Here is a 27,200-nt window from a genome sequence, read left to right as displayed (position 1 = left end):
GGGTCCAATCGATGTAGTCTTTCTTCCTCCTTTGAAGGATGAGGCGGAGGATAGAACGTGGACAAAGTGATTGTCTGGGCCAAATGGAAGGGTGAAACAACCTTCGGAAGGAAAGCAGCCTTGGTCCTCAACACCACCTTATCCGCATAAAAAGTTGTATAAGGGGGTTTTACTGATAAAGCCTGCAACTCACTCACTCTCCTTGCAGATGTTATGGCCACCAGGAAAACTGTTTTAATAACTAAATACCTTAAGGAGCAGGAATGCATAGGCTCAAAAAGGGACCCCATAAGGAAAGTCAGGACCAAGGACAAATCCCATTGTGGCATAACAAATGGTTTTGGAGGATATTTATTTAGAAGACCCTTCAAGAATCTAAGAACAATAGGAGACTTAAACAGTGATGGTTGGTCTGGCAGACAAATGAAGGCTGACAAGACAGACAAGTAACCTTTAATAGTAGCCACTGCACAACCTTTCTGCGCTAGAGACAAAGCAAAAGATAAAACATCTGACAAATGAGCACGTAAGGGATCAATCTGTCTCTCTCCACACCATACCACAAATTTAGACCACCTATTAGCGTAGATAGTTTTAGTGGAGTGACGCCTGGCCGCTAAGATAACATCCACTACATCAGGCGGGAGAGAGAAGGAACTCAGGTTGCCCCGTTCAATCTCCAGGCATGAAGGCGCAGGCTCTGGAGGTGGGGGTGTAAAACCTGCCCCTGCGACTGCGAGAGGAGGTCTGCCCTGAGAGGGAGACGGAGCGGAGGGCACAGTGAGAGTTGGAGAAGGTCGGAATACCACACCCTCCTTGGCCAATCCGGAGCTATTAAGATTACTTGGGCCCGGTCTTGGCGAATTTTCCTCAATACTCGAGGAATCAAGGGTATGGGGGGAAACGCGTAAAGCAACTGGTCGCACCAGGTTCTCTGAAACGCGTCCCCCAAAGCCCCCTGCACCGGATACTGGAGACTGCAGTATAACGGACAGTGCGTGTTCTCCCGGGTGGCAAACAGATCTATCCGAGGAACCCCCCACATCTGGAAGATTAGACAGACTTGATCTGGATGGAGACGCCACTCGTGGTCGGCCGAGAAATGGCGACTGAGAATGTCCGCACGTACATTCAAGACTCCGGCCAGATGGTTTGCTACCAAGCAAATCTGATGGTCCTTTGCCCAGGACCATAGTCGAAGAGCTTCTCTGCAGAGAAGGTACGACCCCACTCCTCCCTGTTTGTTTATATACCACATTGCGGTAGTATTGTCCGTCAGGACCTGAACCGACTGACCGCGAAGGGATGGGAGGAAGGCCTTGAGAGCCAGACGTACAGCCCGCAACTCCAACAGATTGATATGAAAAATCTGTTCCTCTGGAGACCAAAGCCCTTTGATCTCCAGATCCCCCAGATGAGCTCCCCACCCTAGTGTGGAAGCATCCGTTATGACCGTGGTCACTGGTGGTGACTGCGTGAACGGCCTTCCTTGGGAAAGATTGTTGTCCGCAATCCACCACTTCAAGTCCGCAGCAGCATCTCTGGAGATCTTGACAGAACCTTCGAGATCTCCTCTGTGTTGAGACCACTGCCTTCGGAGGCACCACTGAAGAGCCCTCATGTGCCAGCGAGCATGCGTGACCAACAGTATGCAGGAGGCAAACAAACCGAGCAGACGAAGGACCTTGAGGACTGGAACGACCGCTCCATTTCGAAACATTGGAACCAACTCCTGAATATCTTGAATCCGCTGAGGCAGAGGAAAGGCTCGATCCAATGTTGTATCCAGTACTGCCCCTATGAACAGGAGGCGTTGAGAGCGCTCTAGGTGAGATTTGGGCACGTTCACCGAAAAGCCCAGGTCGAACAACAACTGGGTTGTTGAGTGCAGATGATGCAACACAAGCTCCGGGGACTTGGCTTTGATCAACCAGTCGTCCAGGTAAGGGAATACTGCTATCCCCTTTCTCCTGAGCTCTGCGGCAACCACCGACATCACCTTCGTGAAGACTCGAGGTGCTGAAGTAAGACCAAATGGGAGGACCGCAAACTGATAGTGCTGCGACCCTACCACAAACCGGAGATACTTCCTGTGCGACTTGAGTATCGGGATATAAAAATAAGCATCCTGCAAGTCGACAGACACCATCCAATCTCCATTGTTCAACGCCAAAAGCACCTGAGCTAGGGTCAGCATCTTGAACTTTTCCTGCTTGAGGAACCAATTCAAGATCCTCAGGTCCAGAATTGGTCTCAACCGACCATCCTTCTTGGGAATCAGGAAGTATCTCGAGTAACAACCTTGACCCTTTTCCTGCTCTGGGACCAACTCCACCGTGCCCTTTAATAGGAGGACTTGAACTTCCTGTTCTAGCAACAGGAGATGTTCTTTTGAACAATACGATGGGCGGGGCGGGATGGGGGGTGGAAACTCCCGAAAGGGAAGGGTGTAGCCTTTCCCCACAATGCTGATAACCCAAGTGTCTGATGTAATAGTCTGCCACTTGTGAAGAAAGTGTCGTAACCTTCCCCCTACAGGAGAGGAGTGAGTGGGGACTGGTGGAAGCCTAAGGCTGCTTCCCCTGCTGCACCCCTCCAGAGGACGAGGAAGAGGCAGAGTGCTGCTGAGAGGCTCCCCTGGTGCGGATCCTACCTCTCCCTCTAATCGATCTAAAGGCGAGAGAAGAGGCAGGTTGCTGGTATCTCCCCCAAAAGGAAGAGGAGGAAGAACCCCGTCCAAAACCACGAAACCTCCTAAAAAACCTAGAGGAGGCAGAACAAGGGGCTTGCAGTCCCAGTGACTTGGCTGTGGCTCTGCTTTCTTTAAACCTTTCCAAGGCCGAATCCGCTTTGGCTCCAAACAGTTTGTCCCCATCAAACGGGAGATCCAACAGGGTCGACTGCACGTCCGCAGAGAACCCTGAGTTGCGGAGCCAAGCCTGTCTCCTCGCCACCACAGCCGTGCCCATCGCCCTAGCCACCGAGTCGGTCGTATCCAACCCAGACTGGATAATCTGGGTGGCGGCAGCCTGGGCATCCACAACAATGTTCAAAAGTCCTTGGGGAAGCTCCGTATACGAAGATGATATGTCGTCCATAAGAGCATGGATGTATCTCCCCAAAATGCAAGTCGCGTTGGTGGCCTTCAACGCCATACTGCAGGACGAAAAAATCTTTTTGGATTGTGCGTCCAACTTTTTGGAGTTCCTGTCCCTGGTACCGTTGGGAAAGATCCAGGCGCTGATCTAGAAGAACAGGAGGCTTGCACCACCAAGCTCTCCGGCGTAGGATGTCTAGACAGAAAGCCAGGGTCAGATGGCGCAGCCCGATATCTCCTGGCCACAGCCCTATGAACAGCCGAGGAAGACACTGGCTTCTTCCACACCTCTAACACCGGATCAAGCAAAGCCTCATTGAATGGCAAAAGAGGCTCCGCTGCAGTAGAAGCCGGATGTAGCACCTCAGTCAGCAAATTCTGTTTCGCCTCTGCCACCGGCAAAGGCAGTTCCAGAAAGTTAGCTGCCTTTCTTACCACAGCGTGAAAGGTAGCAGCCTCCTCCGTATACTCCCCTGGAGATGATAGGTCCCACTCAGGGGAAGTATCCAGCCCACTGGCTGTATCCAGACCATGAAGTCCATCACCAGAGTCCTCAATCTCTCCTTCCTCCAAGACTCGTTGGTATTCCTGCTCTTCCAAAAGACGGAGAGCACGCCTTCTAGAGTGCAGCCTTTCTTCGATACGCGGAGTCGACATGGCCTCCGCCGAAGTCGAGGATCGGCGCCGATCTTCGGATCCATCCGACGCCATGTCCGGCACTACAGGCAGCTTCGGCGCCGAAGTAGGAGCCGGACGAAGAGAGTCGCGTCTTGGAGCTTCTGATGGTCCCGCCGGAGTCACAGGTCGAAATCCCGAAGTCGACGGGATGGAAACCTCCGGGGCCAAAACCTCTGGAGCCACCGGAGCGGCCACCAACACCGACATCGTCGCCGAGCGCACATTCCCTAAAGGGAGAAAGGGCATAAAGGGTGCCGGCCGTAAAGGCGCCGGAGCACCCAAGTTAAAAGCCAACGGCACGACGGACCAACTGGAGCACCTCCTGGAGCCATCTGATGAAAGATGGTATGCATCGCTTTAAAAAATGCGGTATTATCGGCTCCAGGGGCAGGAAAAGCTGGATACTGGGGTGCCTGGATCGAAGCACCATAAACAGTCGGAGTGAGGATCAGTAACAGACATCTTGCCCCCACACTCCCGACAGGGCTTGAAACCCGACTTTCTCTGAGACATAATAACCACAGAGAAAATTCACACAGCAGAAAATATATACTGTAACCACGAAAGTAACAGTAGCTCCCTCGAAGATAACCGTTTAGAATGCACAGAAAAAAGGGAACTGACGTCAGACGGCGTCGCGTGGGCTAATGTGACGTCCTCGTTGACGTGCAGAAGCTGGGAAGAAGATTTCCGTCGAATGCTGGCGCCATGGGAGTATTCATTAGGTGAGGAATCCACAGGTAGTTGTATCCATCAGAAAATACGGTTATACAGGACTTCTCTATGGACTCTCCCTCCATCACAGTACTGGTAAAAATCTGGCACATAGAATGGAGACAATAGAGACAGATGCCTGTACAAGGGATTTGGAGTATATCTTGATAAAGAAGTCCACAGCTCAGACATGGGACTCATGGCATAATAACATATACGTTTCTTAATTAACCAGAGTGGAAATGAGGCTTGAAATCTTTAGATTTAGAATTGGATGTAATGACTTTTTTCCATTGTTGGAACGTCCAAGGGGTTAAAAGATAATGAAGGTGTTTGTAAATGAAGGTTGGGAATGAAATGCACGAATCCCCACATTCACTTCTTTTAATGATGTAAAGGAGGAGACTTTTAAAACCTATTTAAAGGAACTTTGGAATTTTGAACACGTGGAAAGCCTGACGTTTTTATGCCATATACAATTTTAGATGTGTGTTTAGTGGGATGGCTTTTATTGGAAATTAAGAGAACATTTTTTAGTTTAAATGCTGTAGACTTTTTGTTGTCTTAATTCTGAAAATTGTGTTGTGTGTATGTCATATTTTACAGACCACGTTCTAAACTGCACGTAGTTTCTGAACTAAACTGGAAGTGAACATGTACCTAAACGTACTGCCAAGTACTCACCCCCACAGGTGCCTGGAATGGATATCAAATTGTAAATTAACCAAATTCCAAAATGGAAACCGTGTTTAAATGGGTTTAATAATAAAAAATGGCAAAATGTTTCTAGTTGTTCATTCATGGTAGAACTATGGCAGTAGATAACTTTGAATCTATATACAGTGCGAGCCACCCCAGATGCGTTTTAAGGCAAGAGCAAAGTGAGAAATTGCCCATAAGGCCCCCATCTTCCAAGGGACCCCGTAAGAAGATGGACTTTCTCAATATTTTACCTCTATTTATTATATTTCTATGTGTAAGCCTCTCTCCCTGTGTCTGCCTACCTTTGCCTCTTAATCTCTCCCCCCCAGCATCATCTGAAGGATTTTTAGGTCCCTGTGCACAACATATTTCAGCTGCTTTTGAAAGTTTCTAAAGGTTTAACATATAGTTTAATACTTATTGGTATCACGTGGGCTTGAGTTAGAAGAAATGGGTAATAACATTCAAAATTGTTCTGAACAGGGGTCCCAAAAATAGGTCTTTCCCAGCCCCCCAAAAATATTTAAGGTGACACTGAGCCACCCCCTGTTTACTGACGATCATTTCATTTTTCTTTTTCTCTCTTCACCCAGTCCCTAGTATATATTGCAGTCTTATTACTGCAGGGGGTGGGAGGGAGGGAGGCAGGGAACAAGGATGGGAGATACCCTCAAATACTCTATAACAAACAAATGGTCTCTATACTTACAGAGCTGTGTAGCCCCATTCTGCAAATACTAATAGCAGTATTTTGTACTGGAGAACAATCCGAGCTCATGAAAATGTTACAAAAAAGCCCCAGGTAGTGTTATGCTTCCAGCTACAATAACAGATGTCTTGGGGAGATGGTGTGGAACACCCTCATGTCATTTCGGTCAGGCTGCTGGTTAATCCTAATGACAGCATGACAGGATCGTTCCAGTGAGCTATATGTTGTTCTCAACCGGTATACTCCTATCTTCCTATTAGCAGAGGGAGCGCTGGCGTTACCTAGCTATCAGTAGCCTTCTTTACCAGTATGTAGCTTATAGCTTTTAACACATATTTGCCCCTGAATAAGGTCAGAAACTGGGAAAGAAAATAGGAAAGAAGTGGGACTTAAAATGTGGCAGGAAGTCAGAAAATGCTGTGCAGGTCTGTAGTTAACACTGTGCACATGGTAAGTTCAGAAATAATTTGTTTGTAATGTCTTGCATTTTCCTCTCTACTGATGCTAGATTGAGGCCCTTATTAAGAGTTTGGCGGGTGGCAGAGGCCGTCTACCAAACTCTTTGGGTCGGAAAACAGCGTTTCCGACAACTGGCCCAGCGGGAAACTCACCACAACACTGACGCCGGCTCGTAATTGAGCCGGCGTTAATGCTGCGATGCATCGGGTGCGACTGCCCCGTCATGCTTTTTACTGCCCATAATTCGGGCAATGAAAAGCGCGACGGGGCTGTCCTTGGGGGCCCCTGCACTGCCCATGCCAAGTGCATGGGCCCCCATGGGGCCCCCGACACCCCATGTCCACCAGCCTTTGCATGGCAGAGGGACCGCCATGCAAAAGCCAGCGGAGAGGGGAGTTGTAATCCGCCAGCACGCCACGCTGTAGACTGGTGGCAACCTGGCGGTTCCGGCGGTCGGACCGTGGCGGCTCCACCAGGGTCATAATGTGGAGGCCGGACCACTGCTTTGGCGGCGGTCCGATCACCACTGCGATTCTGGTGGTCCCAGGACCGCCAGACTCATAATGAGGGGCTAAGTGATTTACCCACAATTCACAGGATCTTGAGCCGGCACTAGGATTCAAACCTAGCTTCCCAGTTCCAAATTTCACCAGCTTTGATCTGTTTAGGCCTCACATCCTGCCCTAGGAGGTCTGTCCTTGCAGCCTACTCATTCACCAGCAACTTGTTTCACTGAAGTCTCCCCATGCCCCTTTTCTCCGCCTCACCCATCACGTTCTGTCACCCTAGGAAGTACTTGCTCTCGGCATCGCTCATTCTTAAGCTCCACGGTCTATATTCTTCTGCAGCCTCTGTCACACGTCCAGTCTCTAGCTCTTCCAGTGCCCCTTATGTATAATTTACTCTCTCTGAATCCACTAATCGGGTCTGTATTCAAGTCTTGGGGGGTCATTCTGACCCTGACGGGCGGCGGAGGCCGCCCGCCAGAGTTCCCCCCTCCGAAATACCGCTCCGCGGTCGAAAGACCGCGGAGGGTATTCTAAGTTTTTCCCTGGGCTGGCGGGCGGTCGCCAAAAGACCGCCCGCCAGCCCAGGGAAAAACTCCCTTCCCACGAGGATGCCGGCTCGTAATCGAGCCGGCGGAGTGGGAAGGTGCGACGGGTGCTGTTGCACCCGTCGCGTATTTCACTGTCTGCCAAGCAGACAGTGAAATACTTGTAGGGGCCCTCTTACGGGGGCCCCGCGACCCCCCCTACCGCCATCCGGTTCCCGGCGGGCAGACCGCCGGGAACTGGATGGCGGTAGGGGGGGTCGGAATCCCCTCGGCGGCGCAGCTAGCTGCGCCGCCTTGGAGGATTCCAAAGGGCGGCGGTACACTGGCGGGAGACCGCCAGTGTTGCCGGTCCGACCGCTGCTTTACCGCCGCGGTCGGAATGCCCTTGGGAGCACCGCCGGCCTGTCGGCGGTGCTCCCGCGGTCCTCCAACCCGGCGGTCATTGACCGCCAGGGTTGGAATGACCCCCTTGGTCTGTTACTCTTTCAGTCTTGATAACTTTAGTACCTTTGACATTCGTCGTCATATTCCCAGGGTCTCCTTTTATCTATTTTTTCAGGCAATGTTACCCAGTCTTTTACTCTCCTGGTTTCTGTCTTCCTCACAGTGACCTTTCATAGGTATATCATACTTTTTGCCATCATCATCCCTCTTACTTTCCTTAATTCATGGCCTTCTACCTTTCTCCCACTCGCTATCCATCCACCTTTCCGCATCCCTGGTCTCTTTATCATGAAACCTCTTTGCATTACTCTTAGTGCCTCGATCTAGTCATCCTCCTGTCCATCCTCCTGTCCCAAGTCTCCTGGTCTTGCCCTTTGTTGTTGCCTTCTCAGCTCCCTCTGCTTTGACATGAGGTGTCCCACTTACCTCTCCACCTTTAATTGAATTCCACCTCTACTTACAGTGAGCGTCCAGAAACGTGAGCACCTCTCCCTTGGCATGGGCAGCTCCTAGCAGTCTAGCAGACACTAGCCCTTTCCTCTCTACCTGCCGCAGGATTTTAACTATCTGAAGCTGCTTCACGTACGTGTCCAGTGGCTCCTTCAAGGAATCTGCAAAGAGAAGCAAGGGGGAAGCAGCTGACAACAAGCACCAGGAGCAGGCAGAAGACGAGGACTGCTATCACGGCGTAGACCCATGTTAGGACTACTCCCAGGGGTTAATACTATTGGGAAAATCAATGTTTTTAGAACATTTCGGACCACTGCTCCAAGCTACAGTAAGAACCATGCGGTCCTTAAACAATCGATACCAGTAGGAACAATCTTTATATAGATTTTTGACTCTATCCCAGGCAAAAAGCAGAGAAGGCCACTGATGGACCCTACTATCGGACAGTTCAAAAGATCATGCCATATATGCTCACTCATGGCTACTCAAACATATTCACATAGTTGGAATCATGTGTAAAAGCATTCAAATAAAACTCCAGTGTATTTAAATGAACTAGAGTCACATATCCAGGAACAATAAAAGCTGCTCGTTGGTCTCCTGACAGGTTGTATGGAGCTGAATACAAGCTGTAAATTAGGATTAGCAGTGATTAAATGTAAAGGTTTGTATCACTAACAGACAATAGAGCCTCATTACGAGTGTGGCAGTCTTACCGCCGCAGACCCTGCAGTAAAGACCTTTGAATGACAAGTTTGGCGGTGTGGCCGAAGCTAAACCGCCACAATGCCGCCAGTCCTGCCGGTACGATGGGACCGGCATGGTTTATGGTGAGCTCCTCCGGGCCGGCGGCATGCCTAAGACTGCCGGCTGTATTAGGAGGCAGCAAACAGCCAGGCTTTTCACAGCGGTCGCCCCGCTACAAAAACCCTGGTGGTAACGCACCCAGCAACAGGAATCCCCATTCCTGTCACCAGCACACGCATCCCCACACCTCCACACACTTGCAGACACACACCCCCACACTTGCAGACACCACCCCACACAAAAGCATACATCCAGACACGCACACCCAACTGCACGCATACATCCAGACATCACCACTAGCTTGCACACAGACACGCATCCCACCCAACTGAACACAAACAGATATGCACCCCCACCCAACCGAACACAGACATGCACCCCCACTCACTCGCACACAGACACGCACCACCACTCGCTCGCACACAGAGACGCACCCCTACTCACTTGCACGCATACACCCTCACCCTCCGCATACATACACACCCCACCTTCTGCATACATTCACACACACCAACACACACACCCTCCGCATTCATACACACCCCCGCCCCTCTGCTCTGCATATATTCACAGACACACCCTCCACATTCATACATTCACACACACACACCACTACGCACGTGGTCACACACACAAGCACACACACCCATTCCGACACAAACACACATGCTCGCACACATACACGCACACACAACACACATGCACATACTACACACACACACCCCTTTCCGGTCGGTCCACCTACCTGTCTGGGCCACAAAGAAGCCCACGTCAAGGTGGTTGTCCAAGAGGAGGTGGATGTTGGCGGATCCACCGCCAATGCCGCACCGCTGTGCCATATTACTGCTCATAATATGGTGGGCGGAGTACTTCTGGCGTGGCGGTGGACCCACCTTTCACCCACTGTTGGTCAGGCCGAAGGTGTCAGATTTCCACCCGTTTATTGGCGGCAATCCGTTGGTGCCTCATAATACGGCGGTCTTCTGACTGCCAACACTGCTGGTCTTTGCAAAAGACTGCCAAAGTCGAAATGAGGGCCTAGGTATCTGGGGTTAGGATGTTCCCCTGCAAAGCCCCTCTTCACTGAGGGAAGAAAATGGGGGCAAGGCAGGAGGGGGTGCAGGCACTTCCTGTCCTGCTCAGTTGTGGAGAGCTTACCCACAAACTAGGAGACAACTCTATGGTGAGTGTGCTTAATGTTACCAGGCAGAGATAGATGTCACTCCCCACCCACATAGTCTCCCCCAAACAATAGTCATACCTCTCACTTCCTACTCCAATTGGACCCCATGGCGATATGGTGTAGGAATTCCTTCAAGAAGGGATTACCTATCGGTCGGGGGGGCTTCCTAGAGGGTATAACTTGGTCTGCAAAGCAGGGGAGGCTCTTTTTGTCCCAGGCTCTTATCCTGAGAAAGAAGAATGCTGTCTGCGCTCACTCGCAGTACTAGGCCTCGCCTGTTTTGCATTCCACTTGTTTTCTGTGAGGAGCTGGCTGCATTGGGCTATAAATCATGTGTGACCCTGTCTTGTACTGGTGATATTTTTAGAAATATAGGCTCAGATACACAAAGGACTGGCAAAAAGTGGTTGTAATTCGTGCACCAACATTTTGCATATCCTGAAGTATTTTCCGAACTGACCAAAGTAGTAATAGGTCTGTTCACAAAATACCAGATCAGATAGGGTGGCAATTGAACCCACCTCATTAATATTAACAAGCTCGTTCGTAAGTTGCAACCCACCACGATTCCATGCCATCACAGCGATGGTGGCCTGCTGGGGTCAGACCAACATGCCTGACTGAAGTAAAGCATTCATTTTTAGGTAATGCTGCCTGATTTCCTTAAAAGAAAATGTGATGCGTTTAAAAATGATAAAATAAAAAATATTTTTGTCAACATTCACAAAGAGGAAGCTGTTCCTTGGGTCCCCTTCCCGTTTGTTAATGGTTTACCCCTTCCTTTGTGTAGTTGGTAAAATATTAATGGTTTCAACTGAATTTCGGTTGCAAAACATTAATACACCCCATTGTGGATCGCTATTTGGAAGGGATGCCTCAAACCGTCATCTTCCAACTAACGATTCAGTATGTACTTGCAAACCCAAACTGCGATTCAGCAATGTGTTACTGAATCACTATTTGGGTTTGGTACATACCAAAAGCTATTTTGCAGTCGCAAAGGCTCTGATTTAGCAAACTGGAGCCTTTTGAACAGCAAAATAGTTTAGTACATCTAGTCCATAGAGTATCTTCTTCCAGAAAATCGTTGTCTCGTGTTAGCCGATTTATGGTTCCTGACCCAGTTTCGGGAAAATTGTCATCTGTCATTTCCAGGATCCCCTTACATATATGTTACCGACTCACAGTCTTTTCATTGAGCCACTAGTTCATTCTTTTTCGCACACTGTTCCAAAATCACAGACCTGCCCATTGTTTCTAGTGGTGCGAGCAGAAACGAATGGCATTTAATGAATCACTAGTGAGCCATTTGTCTAGCCTCAGGTCATTGAAGGACCTAAAGTTTGGTGTGTGCAGCAAGCCGCACTGCACAAGCAAATTGATATGGCGCTCAAATAATTAGAAACTGGAGTGAAGCCACCAGCACACAACTCCCTTTTATTAGCATGGTCATCTGACTTGATGAGGGACAGGCCCCTAGGGAAGGGGATTGCCCACTAATGTGTCCTAAAGGGATCTACAAGAACATGTACAGTTCACGGTTTAAAACATCATGACTTATACATCTCTGTATTTTAATTTCTGGAGGGATCCTGGCCATAGTGCCTATGGTCAAATTGCAGGGAAAAAAATGGAATACTGTGAGAAATTCAAGTTAGGGCATCTAGGCAGATTAAAATTAGCCAAGCTGCTCAATAACCAATGGAATGAAAAACGTGACTTCATGAACAACCTTAGGCAAAGCCAATTATTCTTGCTTTGCCAATATTTTTGGTCCCCCGTATTAGTTTTGTGAAGGCTGAATGGTTTCAAAAATCGCTGACACTAGTAAGGCCAATTGTGTGTCAAGGACTAGATGCTGAGGTCTGTTAAATCTTCTTCTTGATTGCCCTAAGAAAGGGTGACTACTGACGTGATTTTTGAGTTTTCTGCTAATGTACCCACATTGTATTTCATATAATCGTATATTTATGTATCTGGATGCACATTTCTTCATTTACAAATGTATGCTGCATTTAATATAGATTGCATAAGTACAGTCTATAATGTTTGCCTTATTATAGTTTGTTAGAGTATTAGTTATTTATATATCTATTAATGAACAAGTTACTTACCTTCGGTAATGCCTTAGCTGGTAGAGACTCTATTTACCATCAGATTCTTTACCTTGGAATATTCCCAGGTATTGGACTGGATTTGGAATTTTTCGAGCAACCCACTTGCTCGTCGGTAGGTGGCGTTGTTCAGCTCTGGGTGGCATAGTTAGCGTCAGCAGCGCCGGAAATGACGTGCAGCGATTATATACATGCTGCCCCAGCACACTGACCTCAGCAAAATTTTCAACAGCAAAATCACCAAGCCAAGTTGAGGAGGAATGACTAGTATGCCAAAATGAGGTCCTACAGGAACCCTTCAATCATAAATGAAATACAGTTCACAGAACAGGGAGGAATTATGGTAAAAAAGGAATCTGTGCCTAGATAGACCTATACCAGATAAGGTGTTACCGAAAGTAAGTAACTTGTTCATCTGATAGAGACTTCTAGTCATGGATTCCATACCTTGTAATAGATACCATAGCAATCTCTCCCCAGAGGTGAGTCTATGGACTGCTTTAGATTGAGAAGTCCTGGAGGACCGAATGGGCAAAGTGCCCATTTTATGAGGCCTGACTGTTGAGGCATTAGTGTTTGGTGAATGTGTGCATTGATGCCCATGTAGCAGCCAGACAGATGTCCAGGACTGGGACCCCTCTAGTTAATGCAGTTGTTTCAGCTTTAGCTCTAGTGGAATGAGCTCTTTAGCCCTCAGGGCTGTTTCCTGGATCCAGGCGGTGGATCTCTCCACTTCTTTAGTTGGTTGATGTAGCAGAACAAAAAGGTAGGCAGGGTGATGTTCTGCCTAACTTGAAAAAGTGTGACCAACCACTGACAAAAATAATACTGGAGTACTTAGAACCAGTTTATCTGAGAAGAATGAAGTGTAGGGAGGGTTAATTGAAAATAGTTGTAATTTGCTAACCCTCCAGGCAGATGTTATTGCCACAAGGAAGACAGTTTTGATTGTTAGGAGCCGTGGAGGGCAGCTGTGCATCGGCTCAAAAGAGGAACACATGAGAATGGTGAGAACTAAATTAAAATCCCATTGGAACATAATGAAGGGTGTGGGAGAAAACATGTTGTAAACCTATAGTCACAACAGGTGACTTAAAAAGGTAAGGCTGACCGGGAAAGCGGAAATGGCGGACAAGTATACTTTTAATGTGCCAAAAAAAAGCCTTGCAAGGACAAGAACGGAACTGAACACTACTGATAAGGGTGCAGACAGAGGATCAACTGATTTGGATGTACACCAAGACACAAACATGTCCCATCAACAGGCATAGATGGTTTTAGTAGAAGAATGCCTGGATGCCAGAATTAAATCACATACTTCAGAAGGGAGATCAAAAACACTCAACTGTTGCTGCTCAGGCTCCACGCATGAAGGTGGAGAGAGGACAAGTTCTGGTGCAGGGCCCTGCAGTTTTGCTGCAACAGAAGACCCTTCCGAATGGACAGCCTGCCTAAAGGACTGATGCTCATGCTCAGGAATATGGGATACCATACTTTTTTTTCCCAGTCCGGAGCAACTAAGATGACTTGGGCCTGGTCTTTCTTGATCTTCTTGAGAACTCTGAAAAGGAGTCGTATTGGCAGAAAGGGGTATGGGAGTCCCGAGCTCCACTTAAGACGAAATGTATCTCAGAGCAAGAGCCGCCTTGGAAACTCCAGCGCACAGAAATGCTGACATTGTGTATTTTTGACAGTGGTGAAAGATCTCACCATGATTCTCACCACTGCTGGAAAATACATTGCACCACTTCAGGATGAAGTGGTCTGCTCGCGATCCACTAGGCATTGATGGCTGAGTTTGTCTTCTCTGGTGTTGAGAGCCTGTCAGATGTTGAAACACCATGAAAATGCCATGACATTCCAGCAATGTCCAGAGACGCAGGGTCTCTTGACATAGGGTCTACGACCCCACCTTGCTTGTTGCAGTATCACATGGCGGTGTTGTGGTCTGTGAACAACTGAACTAGCCTTCCATGGATTGAAGGAACAAAGGTTTTTAGCGCCAACCGTGTAGCTCCCAGTTCCGGCAGATTGATGAAGAGCTGAGACTCCACCAGAGACCAGAGGCCTCTGATCTCCGCCTTTCCCAGGTACGCCCCAACCCAGAAGTGACGCATCTATCACCACTGTCAGCTCTGTGTGGGGAAGAAAGAGAGAGGTTTGCTATTTACTAAGTCACAATCCATGATCTATCACTGCAGGTCTTTTGCAGTTCCCTCCGATATCCGGACCAGGTCAGAGAGATTCCCCGATCCTGTGTCCACTGAACCTTCAGGTTCCACTGCAGAGTCTGCATATAGCAACAGGATGCAGGAGGCAATGAGGCCCAGCAGCCTCAGTGTCAGTCTCACCAAAATCCAGGATAGAGGTTGAAACATCGAAATCATAGCCTGAATATCCTGGAGCTCTCATAAAAAGGAGTGTCTGAGAGGGAATCAAGTGTGACTTTGGCACATTGATGATGAACCCCAGTGAGTGCAGGGCGTCCACTATTGTCTGGAGGTGGGAGACGACTACCTGGAGCGAGCCCGCCTTCAACAGTCAATCATCCAGGTAGGGGAAGCCTGGAACCCCAGACCTCCACAGATGTGCAGCAGCCACCCCCATCACCTTAGTGAACACCCGAGGGACACTGGTAAGGCCAAAGGGGAAGAACAGCGAACTGATAATGCTGCTTGCCCACTGTGAATCACAGGTAGCGTCTGTAGACAGGGAGGACAGGTGTGTGGAAATAGGCATCCTGCCAGTCCAATACTACCATCCAGTCTCCCGGGTTGAGGGCAGATAAAACAAAAACAAAAAAAGATGGCCCCTGTTGAGTACATAGAAGTGTGTGGACTGCGGAAATAGAAAAAAAAACAAATTCTGCCTACCCCACAATTATTATACATTGCTCATAAGTCACTAACTCAATATATATAAAAAAGAAGTCATTTAGAGCCAGAAACTAATGTACAAGTGTATATTTCATAAAATTCCTTTTATTTATTCTTACAAAATAGCTTCTTTCCTCAGCTAGAAAATTACTATTTGAAATATAACTGTTAATGTTTTGAAGAAATGCAGACACCTGTCCGAGGTGGGAAGACTTCTTCAGTCAGTCACCTGCGCTCCAAAAACAACAAATCATGTCTCAACATTCTAAACTAAACTCCAATATGGAACAGTCCACTGATAAGGAAGAGGGGTGAAGCGTTCCAAAAGGGGTAGAGTTAAGAAGTTAATTATGTTCACGTGATGTAGTACAAAATACTTACATAATTATAACAATAATATAATTTTACAAAAACACAAATAAGAAACTTCTCCCCTAAACAATAGGAACCCTCCTCCTTCTTGTCCTACACCTACTAGCACTAAAATTGTGAGACCATGGTCCACTCATCAATCTTACTCATTCATACCTTTAGTGGCTGGGGTTAATTATGTGATTCTTGGAAATGTAGTCTTTTGAATGCAAGTGCATATTTTCCACTGTCTGTGTGCCATCTCTTACACGTTTTCAATCACATGTCCAAACATGTCTTGGAACCTAACACCTTCTCCAAGTGCAGAAGCTTATTGTTTTGTTAAGGTAAATGGGCTAGAGGCCACCTAAAGAAACTCAGAGAGGCACTTTTGGTTGTTAAAAAAGCTTAACTATGACCTAGAAAGGAGGGGGGGGGGGGGCTGGTTACCATAGACGGATTTAATTATTTCATGCAATGAATTATTGAAATACCATGTCAATGTTATTTTTCTTTTTTTATATTTTCCTTTTTAATCGCTTTCATAACCACTGTTATGTTTATCTGTATAGATATGTATATACACAGTATGGCCCTTATTGTGACATCAGCGGTATTTTTCAAATACCGCCAATGCCGCGGGTGCCAGAAGACCACCAGTGCTGGCGATCTTCCGCCCACCATATTATGGGTAGTGTAGGATTTCCGCCACAATCAGGGTGGAAATCGGGTAGTAGTCATGCTGGCTGGCAGTGGCGCACTGGCGTTGCTACCACCTGCACCGCCTGACACTAGGATGCCACCAGCTGTATTAAGACCATTAGTACGGCCTGGCGGTGTCCTGCTGGCGGGGCGCTGCTGGCGGTGACAGCGCCCATTCCCTATTCGACGACCTCCTCACCAGACAAGGTAAGTCGGGCATCAGACAGGTGGGGAGGAGTGGAGGGGGGGTGTTTTGTGTGAGTGTGTGGTGTCTGCGGGTGTGTGAATGCATGTACGAATGTTGAAGTGAGAGCGTGTTTGGATGTCTGTGTGTATGTGTGCCTGAATGCGTGTGAGTATGTATGAGTGAATGCGTGTATGGATGAGTGTGAGTGGATGCGTGTCTGGAAGTGCAGGTGAATGGGTGTGTGCGAATGCCACTGTGAGTGTTGTGGTGTATGCGTGTGAGTGAATGCATGTATTAATGTTGAAGTGAGTGCTTGTCTGGATGTCTGTGTGTATGCGTCCCTGAATGTGTGTGAGAATGTATGAGTGAATGCGTGTATGGATGAGTGTGAGTGGATGTGTGTCTGGAAGTGCAGGTGAATGGGTGGATGCGTGGTGCATGTGGATGTCTCTGTGCATGTATGCAGGGAGGGTGGTGGGGTGCTATATGAGTAGGTGGGTGGAGGGAAGGGGTGATTTGAGTGTGTGTGTCTGTGTGAGTGTATAGCTGTGGGGGGTGTTGTGTGGTGGGTGCATGTCTGCGTCTGTATCTATGGGTGTTGTGAGTATGTGAGTGTCTGCGGTGTATGCGTGTATCAGGGATGGGGGTGTTAGTGTATGGATCGGGGTGGGGGATTAGTGCATGGAATGGGGGGTGGGTGGTTAGTGTGTGAATGGAGGGGGGTTGTTGTGTGTGTTTATGTGCATGTGTGCAGATGTCTGTATGCTTGTGTGAATGCCTGAATGCGGGGGGAGGGGGGTGTCCCTGCTTGGGGATGTGGGGGGGCTTCTGATGGGTCGGGGTGGGGGGGTGCCTACACTAGGTGGGGGGTTAGGGAGTCCTGTTGTAGCAACAGAAATTAGTATTCCTGTCGCCAGTATCCTTAACACCAGAGATTTCGTGGTGGGGCTGCTGCCACAGAATCCCTGGCCGTAAGGATACTCATTATACCGCAGGCGGTGTTAGGTGGACCTCCGGGTTGAAGGTGGTCAACCTTCGGCCAGGCGGTCCCACCCCCCCCGGCGGTACAGGTGGTGAACTGACTGCGATGTGGCCAGTTCACAGCTGAGGTCATTACTTGGCGGTCTGACCGCTACTGCAGGCAAGGCGGGGCAGGACCCCCAAGGTCATAATGACCACCTATGTGTGCTAGATTAGGATATTCATTTTAATAAAATCTTTAAAATATGTGGTGTGCATTTCTTGTGTGTGCTATACCATGGTGAAAGGTGTTTTGGAACTCACTAAGTAAACAAATAATCCTAAAGTCTCATTGTACTGATCATTACATGTAATGCATGGGTGGTCCATGGTATCAATCCGCCAGATTCCTTGGCTCCACCAGATTCAGCCTGCAATTTGAAAGAGGGGTTGAGTTTCGAAAAACAGGGCGGTAGTTTGCTGAAAGGCAAAAAATGTATGACCTCCCAGTAGTCACTTAGAGCCAGATGCACGAAGGTTGTTTGCATTTTTTAACGGTCCAAATCAGTATTTCGGGCCATTAAGAAACACGAACTGGGCTTTTCTAATGTACAAAGCCCTTTAATGAATCGCAAATTGCAATTTCTACCCTGTAGAAATCGCAATTTGCGATTCCCAGAATAGGAAATGCAAATAGGAATTTTCTATTCTGATGTACCATGCAGTTCCAAAATGCGATTTGGGCATTTTGGAGATGCAATTACCACCGACTTGAAGTCGGTGGTAACTAGGTGCATATGTGTGTTCTACAGCTGCACCACTATTTTAGGGATGCACTAAGAGGGGCTTTTTTTCCCATTGCCATACTTGGTTTTGCATTTCCTAAATAAAGATTTCTTAATGAGAAATCGCTATTTAGGAACTGCAAAACTGGCCCATTGACTCAAATGCAATGGCATTTCTTAATACCGATTACTACTTTGTAGGAATCGCTATTAGGAAATCGGTATCGTTGTATATAGCATTTTGCATTTCTTAAATAGCGATTTCTATGAAGTCGTTATTTAAGAAATGTAAAATAGCATTTTTGTACATCTGGCCCTATGTGACAGTACACATAATAGTGCACATGAAAGGTGAAATGTGTCTCTTTTTGATATTTCCAGAGAGGGGACAAAAACACACAGGGCAAAACACTACCTTGGTAGTCTTGTAGTATTCATTTTTTTTTAAAGTTTTATTGATTTTTCAAATACAACATCCCAATGACCCTCAATTACACCCATCCACCCCCTTTCCCTCCCAACTGCATCAACACTTGGTCGGCATCACACATTTTCTCCCACCCGAGTCATTATTTCCCTCCACGGAGTCACGGTTACTCGCTGGATCCCTCTTTCTCCAGGCCCTCCCTTGGACTTGTCCCCATATTACTTCTTGTACCCCCTGGTCCCACCACAGGGCTCTCTGAACATGTCATCAACTTTTTTTTTTTGTGATCTTGTAAGAGCAAGCCTGTGTCTTGCAGACCTGTTTCTCCGCCTGCATGCATGAGTCCATTTTGGCTTTCCATTAATCTATCCATGAGGTGATAGCACTATTCCATTTCTGTATTACACTTCGTCTGGCCACCATTATAACTATGGTGCAGAACAGTTGGGTGTATTTATCTAGTTTGTGTTCCCCCCAGATGCCAAGAGTTATAAGTTTGGGTATGAAGTCCAGCAGTGTTTCTAGGATTTCAGTTCATCTAGATTGGATCTCCTTCCAAAAGGGACACAATAGTGGGCACTCCCACAATGTATGCAGTAGTGTGTCTCGTTGTGTGTATCCCCTCTGTCTGTTTGGCATCTGTTCATAGCACATAGCTGTGTTCAGGTGAAGTATGCGTATTTTGAGCTGGATTGATATGAAGTTTTCCCTTATAGTTACCTCCCTGGGGCAGTGACATGCCTCCCCCATTTGTCATTATCTAATCTGCCTCAATCTCTCTCCCATCTGTCTCTTACTATTGTGAGCGGTGGGGTGCTATTGGCTAGTAGTGTGTTATATATTGCCTGTGTAGTGGGGCACACAATACACTAAATTCCAGGGGGCTCTCCTTTGGAATTTCTTTGGTCAGGTCTATGCAGCCACCTAGGAAGTGCCTGATTTGTATGTATTGCAGGTATTGACTCCCCAGTGGTTCATACTGTGATTGGTGCTTCTCAAAGGTTAGCGCCCCCCCCTGTCTTCCACATGTCCCTCAGCACCGGTGTCCCCAGGATGCCCCATTTTTTACCTCCCTCGACTCCCTTTAGTGGTACTAATGCTTTCACCTCCCAGAGGGCTGTTTCTACAGTGAGAATGCCCTGTCCTCCAAGCATTGATTACCAATGAAGCTCTGGAGGGCAGTGCTGTCAGTTTCCCCATGGCATACAGCTGCCTGTGGCCCCATTAAATCCGATCTAAAAAATACTATGGCCCAAAGCACACTATGTAGTATAGTATACAATGCTGTCTGCAACAGATAGCTGTGGTGAGACCACAGAAACCTTCCATATAAATCATTTGGTTGTTTATGAAATTACTAATAAAGCAGAAACATTTGAAAACCAATGAGAGAACCATCAAAAAGACTACCTGCTACTTCACAGTATACAGTGCAGGGTTGTTATTTTTACCTTCCAAGCAGAGGCAGGGCCTTTTATCACTATCCTCTCAAGGGAGCACAAGAATCAATCAAAACATTTGTAGAGCGCGCTACTCACCCGTGAGGGTCTCAAGGCGCTGGGAAGAAGAAGAAGAAGAAGAAGAAGAAGAGTTGGGTGAGGCGGTATCAGCAATCTCTGAAGAGAAAATGAAGTGCTGAAGGCAACAACAGCAGAGAAACAATGGGAGCCGGGTGGTAACAGTGGAATATAATCATAACAGACATTTGTTAAAGCGCAACGTTCACCTGACATGTATCTTGGTAGTATTATTCCATGCCTGTTACCACTCATGCATCTCGATCATATCTCTCTTTGCTACAGTATTCCCAGAAGATCCAAGTTAGCCCCACTGAACCAGAGTACCTTTGATCCTGGCTGCAGAGTGTTACCGTTATGAGATCCTGCGTTGAGGATGGATCACATAGAGGCATGTCTTAGGAGCTGCAAAGCGAGGTCCTGTGTTGTCGTAAAGACTGGCGTTAGTGAGAGGCTTGCAATGCAAAGTCCTTCCTCGAAATTCTGTCATGCAGCATCGTTTTTTAAGAAGTTGTGGGGCTTGCAATACACAGCCCCCGCTGTAGATGAGGATGGTGCTTGCAGTGTGAATGCCTACATCAAGGATGTGTCACGCAGCAGTGGTTCCAAGGAGACTGTTGCAAAAAGATGCAGCATTGGTTCACCCCACAGGATCACAGCTGGGCTGGTAGACCACTTTCTGGTCCTCTTCCAATGGTCCAGGACTGAGGTGGCACCACTTGAGGGACAAGACTCACAGCAAACGGAGTCCAGGTGGTTGGAGTGTGTTCAGCCCCTGAGGCTTCTGATCAGTCCCGCCAACTGGCCCTTGGAGTAAGTCTGATGGTCTTGGGTTCAAGATGCAGGTCCAACCCTTCACTCAGATAGCAGGGCAACACAGTAGCAGTCCTTCTGGCAGAGAAGCACAGCAGTCCTTCTGAAACTTCCACATGTCTGGAGGTATATTGAAGAGTTTGGTCTGAAGGTGTGTTATTTATACCTGTTGCCCACTTTGAGGTAGGCGAGGGTTCTGGAGGTTTCCACCCCTGAGGTGCTTGGAATTTTCTGCCTCTCTGCCCTGGACCCAGCTTGTCAGGGGTCACAAATGTCAAACCCTTTGTGAGGGTGTTCATGCTGAGCCTTTGTTATGTGCAAGTGTGGTAGGTAACAGCTCCTCCCCCTCATCAAGTCAGAGTTGGCCCATCCTGCTACCACCTATTCCCCTTTGTCTTACTGTCTGGGATCAATACATAAAGACCAACTGCGAGCTGCATCTAGTTATGTGACCTGGGATACAGGATGCAAGCAACACATTATTTGAACAAGAAAATGCCAACTTTCTAAAAGTGGCATTTTCAGAACTGTGACTTAAAATCCGACTTTACCATAAAAGAGGGTTTTCAATTACAATTCCATAAACACCAAACTGGACCTTCCTGCCTGCTCCCTATTGAAAGTTATCCCTTATTAAATGTAATAAGTTAAACCAATTTTATCCCATGTTTGAGGTGGGCCTCATAGTAGTGAAAAACACATTTAGAGGTTTTTCTCTGCCAGGACGTGTAAACTTAAAAGCACATGTCCACCATTTTAAATACACTGCAACCTTCACTCTGGGCTGTGTGGGGCCTACACTAGCAGTGACATATGTATTAAAAAGGTGGGGGCTTTACCTGGCAAGAGGTTTATCTTGCCAGGTCAAAATGGCAGCTTAAAACTGCACACACAAGCTGCAATGGAGGGCCTGAGACATGTTGTTTAAAGGCTAATCATGTGAGAGGCACAATCAGTGCTGCAGAGCCTCTAGTAACTTTTAATTTACAGGCCCTGGGTACATGTAGTACCATTTTACTAGCGACTTACAGGTAAATTAAATGTGCCAGTTGGGTGTAAGCCATTGTTACCATGTTTAAAGGAGAGAGCACACACACTTTAGTACTGGTTAGCAGTGGTAAAGTGCACAAAATCCAAAAAGCCAACAAAACAGGTTCAGGAGGATGAAGGAACTAAGTTTAAGGGAAGACCACCCTAAGGCTGACAGGTCTGAAACTCATTTGTATATAGCAATTGGCAACACTCTGCCTTGTCCAAAGAAAATTTTAGGACTGTTGTTATGTCGAAGGTATGAAAAGATCTTTCTACCAGTGAAGATATATTTATTTTAAAAAACAAAATTGAATAACTAGATAGACTGAGTGTAAATCTGAAACTATTTTATGGCAGAACGAAATGGTAAGTTCTCATAGTTACTCTAGAGGGATAAAAACCCATGTAAGATTCTTGGAAATGGCTTTGATCTCACTCACCCTATGCACAAAAGTGACAGCAATTAGATAAGTTGTCTTCAATGGCAGATGCTGAAAGTAAACTTTATTTATGGGCTCAGAGTGTTACCGTTATGAGATCGTGCGTTGAGGATGGATCACATAGAGGCAGCTCTTAGGAGCTGCAAAGCGAGGTCCTGTGTTGTCGTAAAGATTGGCGTTAGTGAGAGGCTTGCAATGCAAAGTCCTTCCTCGAAGATCTGTCATGCAGCATCGTTTTTTAAGAAGTTGTGGGGCTTGCAATACACAGCCCCCGCTGTAGATGAGGATGGTGCTTGCAGTGTGAATGCCTACATCAAGGATGTGTCACGCAGCAGTGGTTCCGAGGAGACTGTTGCAAAAAGATGCAGCATTGGTTCACCCCACAGGATCACAGCTGGGCTGGTAGACCACTTTCTGGTTCTCTTACAATGGTCCAGGACTGAGGTGGCACCACTTGAGGGACAAGACTCACAGCAAACGGAGTCCAGGTGGTTGGAGTGTGTTCAGACCCTGAGGCTTCTGATCAGTCCTGCCAACTGGCCCTTGGAGTAAGTTTGATGGTCTTGGGTTCAAGATGCAGGTCCAAACCTTCACTCAGGTAGCAGGGCAACACAGTAGCAGTCCTTCTGGCAGAGAAGCACAGCAGTCCTTCTGAAACTTCCATATGTCTGGAGGTATATTGAAGAGTTTGGTCTGAAGGTGTGTTATTTATACCTGTTGCCCACTTTGAGGTAGGCGAGGGTTCTGGAGGTTTCCACCCCTGAGGTGCTTGGAATTTTCTGCCTCTCTGCCCTGGACCCAGCTTGTCAGGGGTCACAAATGTCAAACCCTTTGTGAGAGTGTTCATGCAGAGCCTTTGTTATGTGCAAGTGTGGTAGGCAACAGCTCCTCCCCCTCATCAAGTCAGAGATGGCCCATCCTGCTACCACCTATTCCCCTTTGTCTTACTGTCTGGGATCAATACATAAAGACCAACTGCGAGCTGCATCTAGTTATGTGACCTGGGATACAGGATGCAAGCAACACATTGTTTGAACAAGAAAATGCCAACTTTCTAAAAGTGGCATTTTCAGAACTGTGACTTAAAATTCGACTTTACCATAAAAGAGGGTTTTCAATTACAATTCCATAAACACCAAACTGGACATTCCTGCCTGCTCCCTATTGAAAGTTATCCCTTATTAAATGTAATAAGTTAAACCAATTTCATCCCTTGTTCGAGGTGGACCTCATAGTAGTGAAAAACACATTTAGAGGTTTTTCTCTGCCAGGACATGTAAACTTAAAAGCACATGTCCACCGTTTTAAATACACTGCAACCTTCACTCTGGGCTGTGTGGGGCCTACCCTAGCAGTGACATATGTATTAAAAAGGTGGGGGCTTTACCTGGCAAGAGGTTTATCTTGCCAGGTCAAAATGGCAGCTTAAAACTGCACACACAAGCTGCAATAGAGGGCCTGAGACATGTTGTTTAAAGGCTAATCATGTGAGAGGCACAATCAGTGCTGCAGAGCCTCTAGTAACTTTTAATTTACAGGCCCTGGGTACATGTAGTACCATCTTACTAGCGACTTACAGGTAAATTAAATGTGCCAGTTGGGTGTAAGCCATTGTTACCATGTTTAAAGGAGAGAGCACACACACTTTAGTACTGGTTAGCAGTGGTAAAGTGCATACAATCCAAAAAGCCAACAAAACAGGTTCAGGAGGAAGAAGGCACTAAGTTTAAGGGAAGACCACCCTAAGGCTGACAGGTCTGAAACTCATTTGTATATAGCAATTGGCAACACTCTGCCTTGTCCAAAGAAAATTTTAGGACTGTTGTTATGTCGAAGGTATGAAAAGATCTTTCTACCAGTGAAGATACATTTATTTTAAAAAACAAAATTGAATAACTAGATAGACTGAGTGTAAATCTGAAACTATTTTATGGCAGAACGAAATGGTAAGTTCTCATAGTTACTCTAGAGGGATAAAAACCCATGTAAGATTCTTGGAAATGGCTTTGATCTCACTCACCCTATGCACAAAAGTGACAGCAATTAGATAAGTTGTCTTCAATGGCAGATGCTGAAAGTAAACTTTATTTATGGGCTCAGAGTGTTACCGTTATGAGATTGTGCGTTGAGGATGGATCACATAGAGGCAGCTCTTAGGAGCTGCAAAGCGAGGTCCTGTGTTGTTGTAAAGATTGGCGTTAGTGAGAGGCTTGCAATGCAAAGTCCTTCCTCGAAGATCTGTCATGCAGCATCGTTTTTTAAGAAGTTGTGGGGCTTGCAATACACAGCCCCCGCTGTAGATGAGGATGGTGCTTGCAGTGTGAATGCCTACATCAAGGATGTGTCACGCAGCAGTGGTTCCGAGGAGACTGTTGCAAAAAGATGCAGCATTGGTTCACCCCACAGGATCACAGCTGGGCTGGTAGACCACTTTCTGGTTCTCTTCCAATGGTCCAGGACTGAGGTGGCACCACTTGAGGGACAAGACTCACAGCAAACGGAGTCCAGGTGGTTGGAGTGTGTTCAGACCCTGAGGCTTCTGATCAGTCCTGCCAACTGGCCCTTGGAGTAAGTCTGATGGTCTTGGGTTCAAGATGCAGGTCCAAACCTTCACTCAGGTAGCAGGGCAACACAGTAGCAGTCCTTCTGGCAGAGAAGCACAGCAGTCCTTCTGAAACTTCCATATGTCTGGAGGTATATTGAAGAGTTTGGTCTGAAGGTGTGTTATTTATACCTGTTGCCCACTTTGAGGTAGGCGAGGGTTCTGGAGGTTTCCACCCCTGAGGTGCTTGGAATTTTCTGCCTCTCTGCCCTGGACCCAGCTTGTCAGGGGTCACAAATGTCAAACCCTTTGTGAGAGTGTTCATGCAGAGCCTTTGTTATGTGCAAGTGTGGTAGGTAACAGCTCCTCCCCCTCATCAAGTCAGAGATGGCCCATCCTGCTACCACCTATTCCCCTTTGTCTTACTGTCTGGGATCAATACATAAATACCAACTGTGAGCTGCATCTAGTTATGTGACCTGGGATACAGGATGCAAGCAACACATTGTTTGAACAAGAAAATGCCAACTTTCTAAAAGTGGCATTTTCAGAACTGTGACTTAAAATTCGACTTTACCATAAAAGAGGGTTTTCAATTACAATTCCATAAACACCAAACTGGACATTCCTGCCTGCTCCCTATTGAAAGTTATCCCTTATTAAATGTAATAAGTTAAACCAATTTCATCCCTTGTTCGAGGGGGACCTCATAGTAGTGAAAAACACATTTAGAGGTTTTTCTCTGCCAGGACATGTAAACTTAAAAGCACATGTCCACCGTTTTAAATACACTGCAACCTTCACTCTGGGCTGTGTGGGGCCTACCCTAGCAGTGACATATGTATTAAAAAGGTGGGGGCTTTACCTGGCAAGAGGTTTATCTTGCCAGGTCAAAATGGCAGCTTAAAACTGCACACACAAGCTGCAATAGAGGGCCTGAGACATGTTGTTTAAAGGCTAATCATGTGAGAGGCACAATCAGTGCTGCAGAGCCTCTAGTAACTTTTAATTTACAGGCCCTGGGTACATGTAGTACCATCTTACTAGCGACTTACAGGTAAATTAAATGTGCCAGTTGGGTGTAAGCCATTGTTACCATGTTTAAAGGAGAGAGCACACACACTTTAGTACTGGTTAGCAGTGGTAAAGTGCATACAATCCAAAAAGCCAACAAAACAGGTTCAGGAGGAAGAAGGCACTAAGTTTAAGGGAAGACCACCCTAAGGCTGACAGGTCTGAAACTCATTTGTATATAGCAATTGGCAACACTCTGCCTTGTCCAAAGAAAAATTTAGGACTGTTGTTATGTCGAAGGTATGAAAAGATCTTTCTACCAGTGAAGATAAATTAAAAAAAACAAAATTGAATAACTAGATACACTGAGTGTAAATCTGAAACTATTTTATGGCAGAAAGAAATGGTAAGTTCTCATAGTTACTCTAGAGGGATAAAAACCCATGTAAGATTCTTGGAAATGGCTTTGATCTCACTCACCCTATGCACAAAAGTGACAGCAATTAGATAAGTTGTCTTCAATGGCAGGTGCTGAAAGTAAGCTTTATTTATGGGCTCATAAATGGGTTTCAGCCACCGTGAGTTCCCAATGAGATGAGGGTCTCTTAATCAGAAGGAAAACCCTTCTAAAAAGCCCCTAATGACCCTAGCACCAGTAGGCATGGCAGCACTGCTTCTTCTTAACAGGATGTGGGATCACTGTCCTTTTGACGGCAGTACAGAAACACTTACAAAAGTGGATCCTGAATTAGGGGCCAGATGTAGGAAACACTTTGCGAGTCGCAAACGGCAAATTTTGCCGTTTGCGACTCGCAAATGCGTGTTTCCTATGCAGAAATGCATTTTGCGAGTCGGGACCGACTCGCAAAATGCATTTCCGAATCGCAAATAGGAAGGGGTGTTCCCTTCCTATTTGCGAGTCGCAGTGGTATGCAACTCCATTTGCGACCGCCTACGCGGTCGCAAATGGAGTCGCAGTTACCATCCACTTCAAGTGGATGGTAACCCACTCGCAAATTGGAAGGGGTCCCCATGGGACCCCTTCCAGTTTGAGACTGGACCCCAAAATATTTTTTCAGGGCAGGGAGTGGTCCCTTGGACCACTCCCTGCCCTGAAAAAAACGAAACAAAAGGTTTCGGATT

At 46.9% G+C, this 27,200-nt stretch overlaps 1 protein-coding gene across 1 annotated transcript in view; it reads right to left on the bottom strand.

Moving 5' to 3' along the window:
• LOC138301470 (polypeptide N-acetylgalactosaminyltransferase 6-like) overlaps positions 1 to 27,200 on the bottom strand; it is a 398,585-nt gene that overhangs the window by 269,538 nt on the left and 101,847 nt on the right. The window contains exon 3 of the mRNA XM_069241981.1: positions 8,319 to 8,468. Coding sequence (XP_069098082.1) covers positions 8,319 to 8,468 — 150 coding nt within the window. The remainder of the gene's footprint in view (positions 1 to 8,318; positions 8,469 to 27,200) is intronic.

Source organism: Pleurodeles waltl, chromosome 6 (genome assembly GCF_031143425.1).
Source record: "Pleurodeles waltl isolate 20211129_DDA chromosome 6, aPleWal1.hap1.20221129, whole genome shotgun sequence".
NCBI classification, from domain to species: Eukaryota; Metazoa; Chordata; class Amphibia; order Caudata; family Salamandridae; genus Pleurodeles; species Pleurodeles waltl.
The sequence above is the reverse complement of the archived record's forward strand: the minus strand, read 5'-3'. Positions and strand labels throughout refer to the sequence as shown.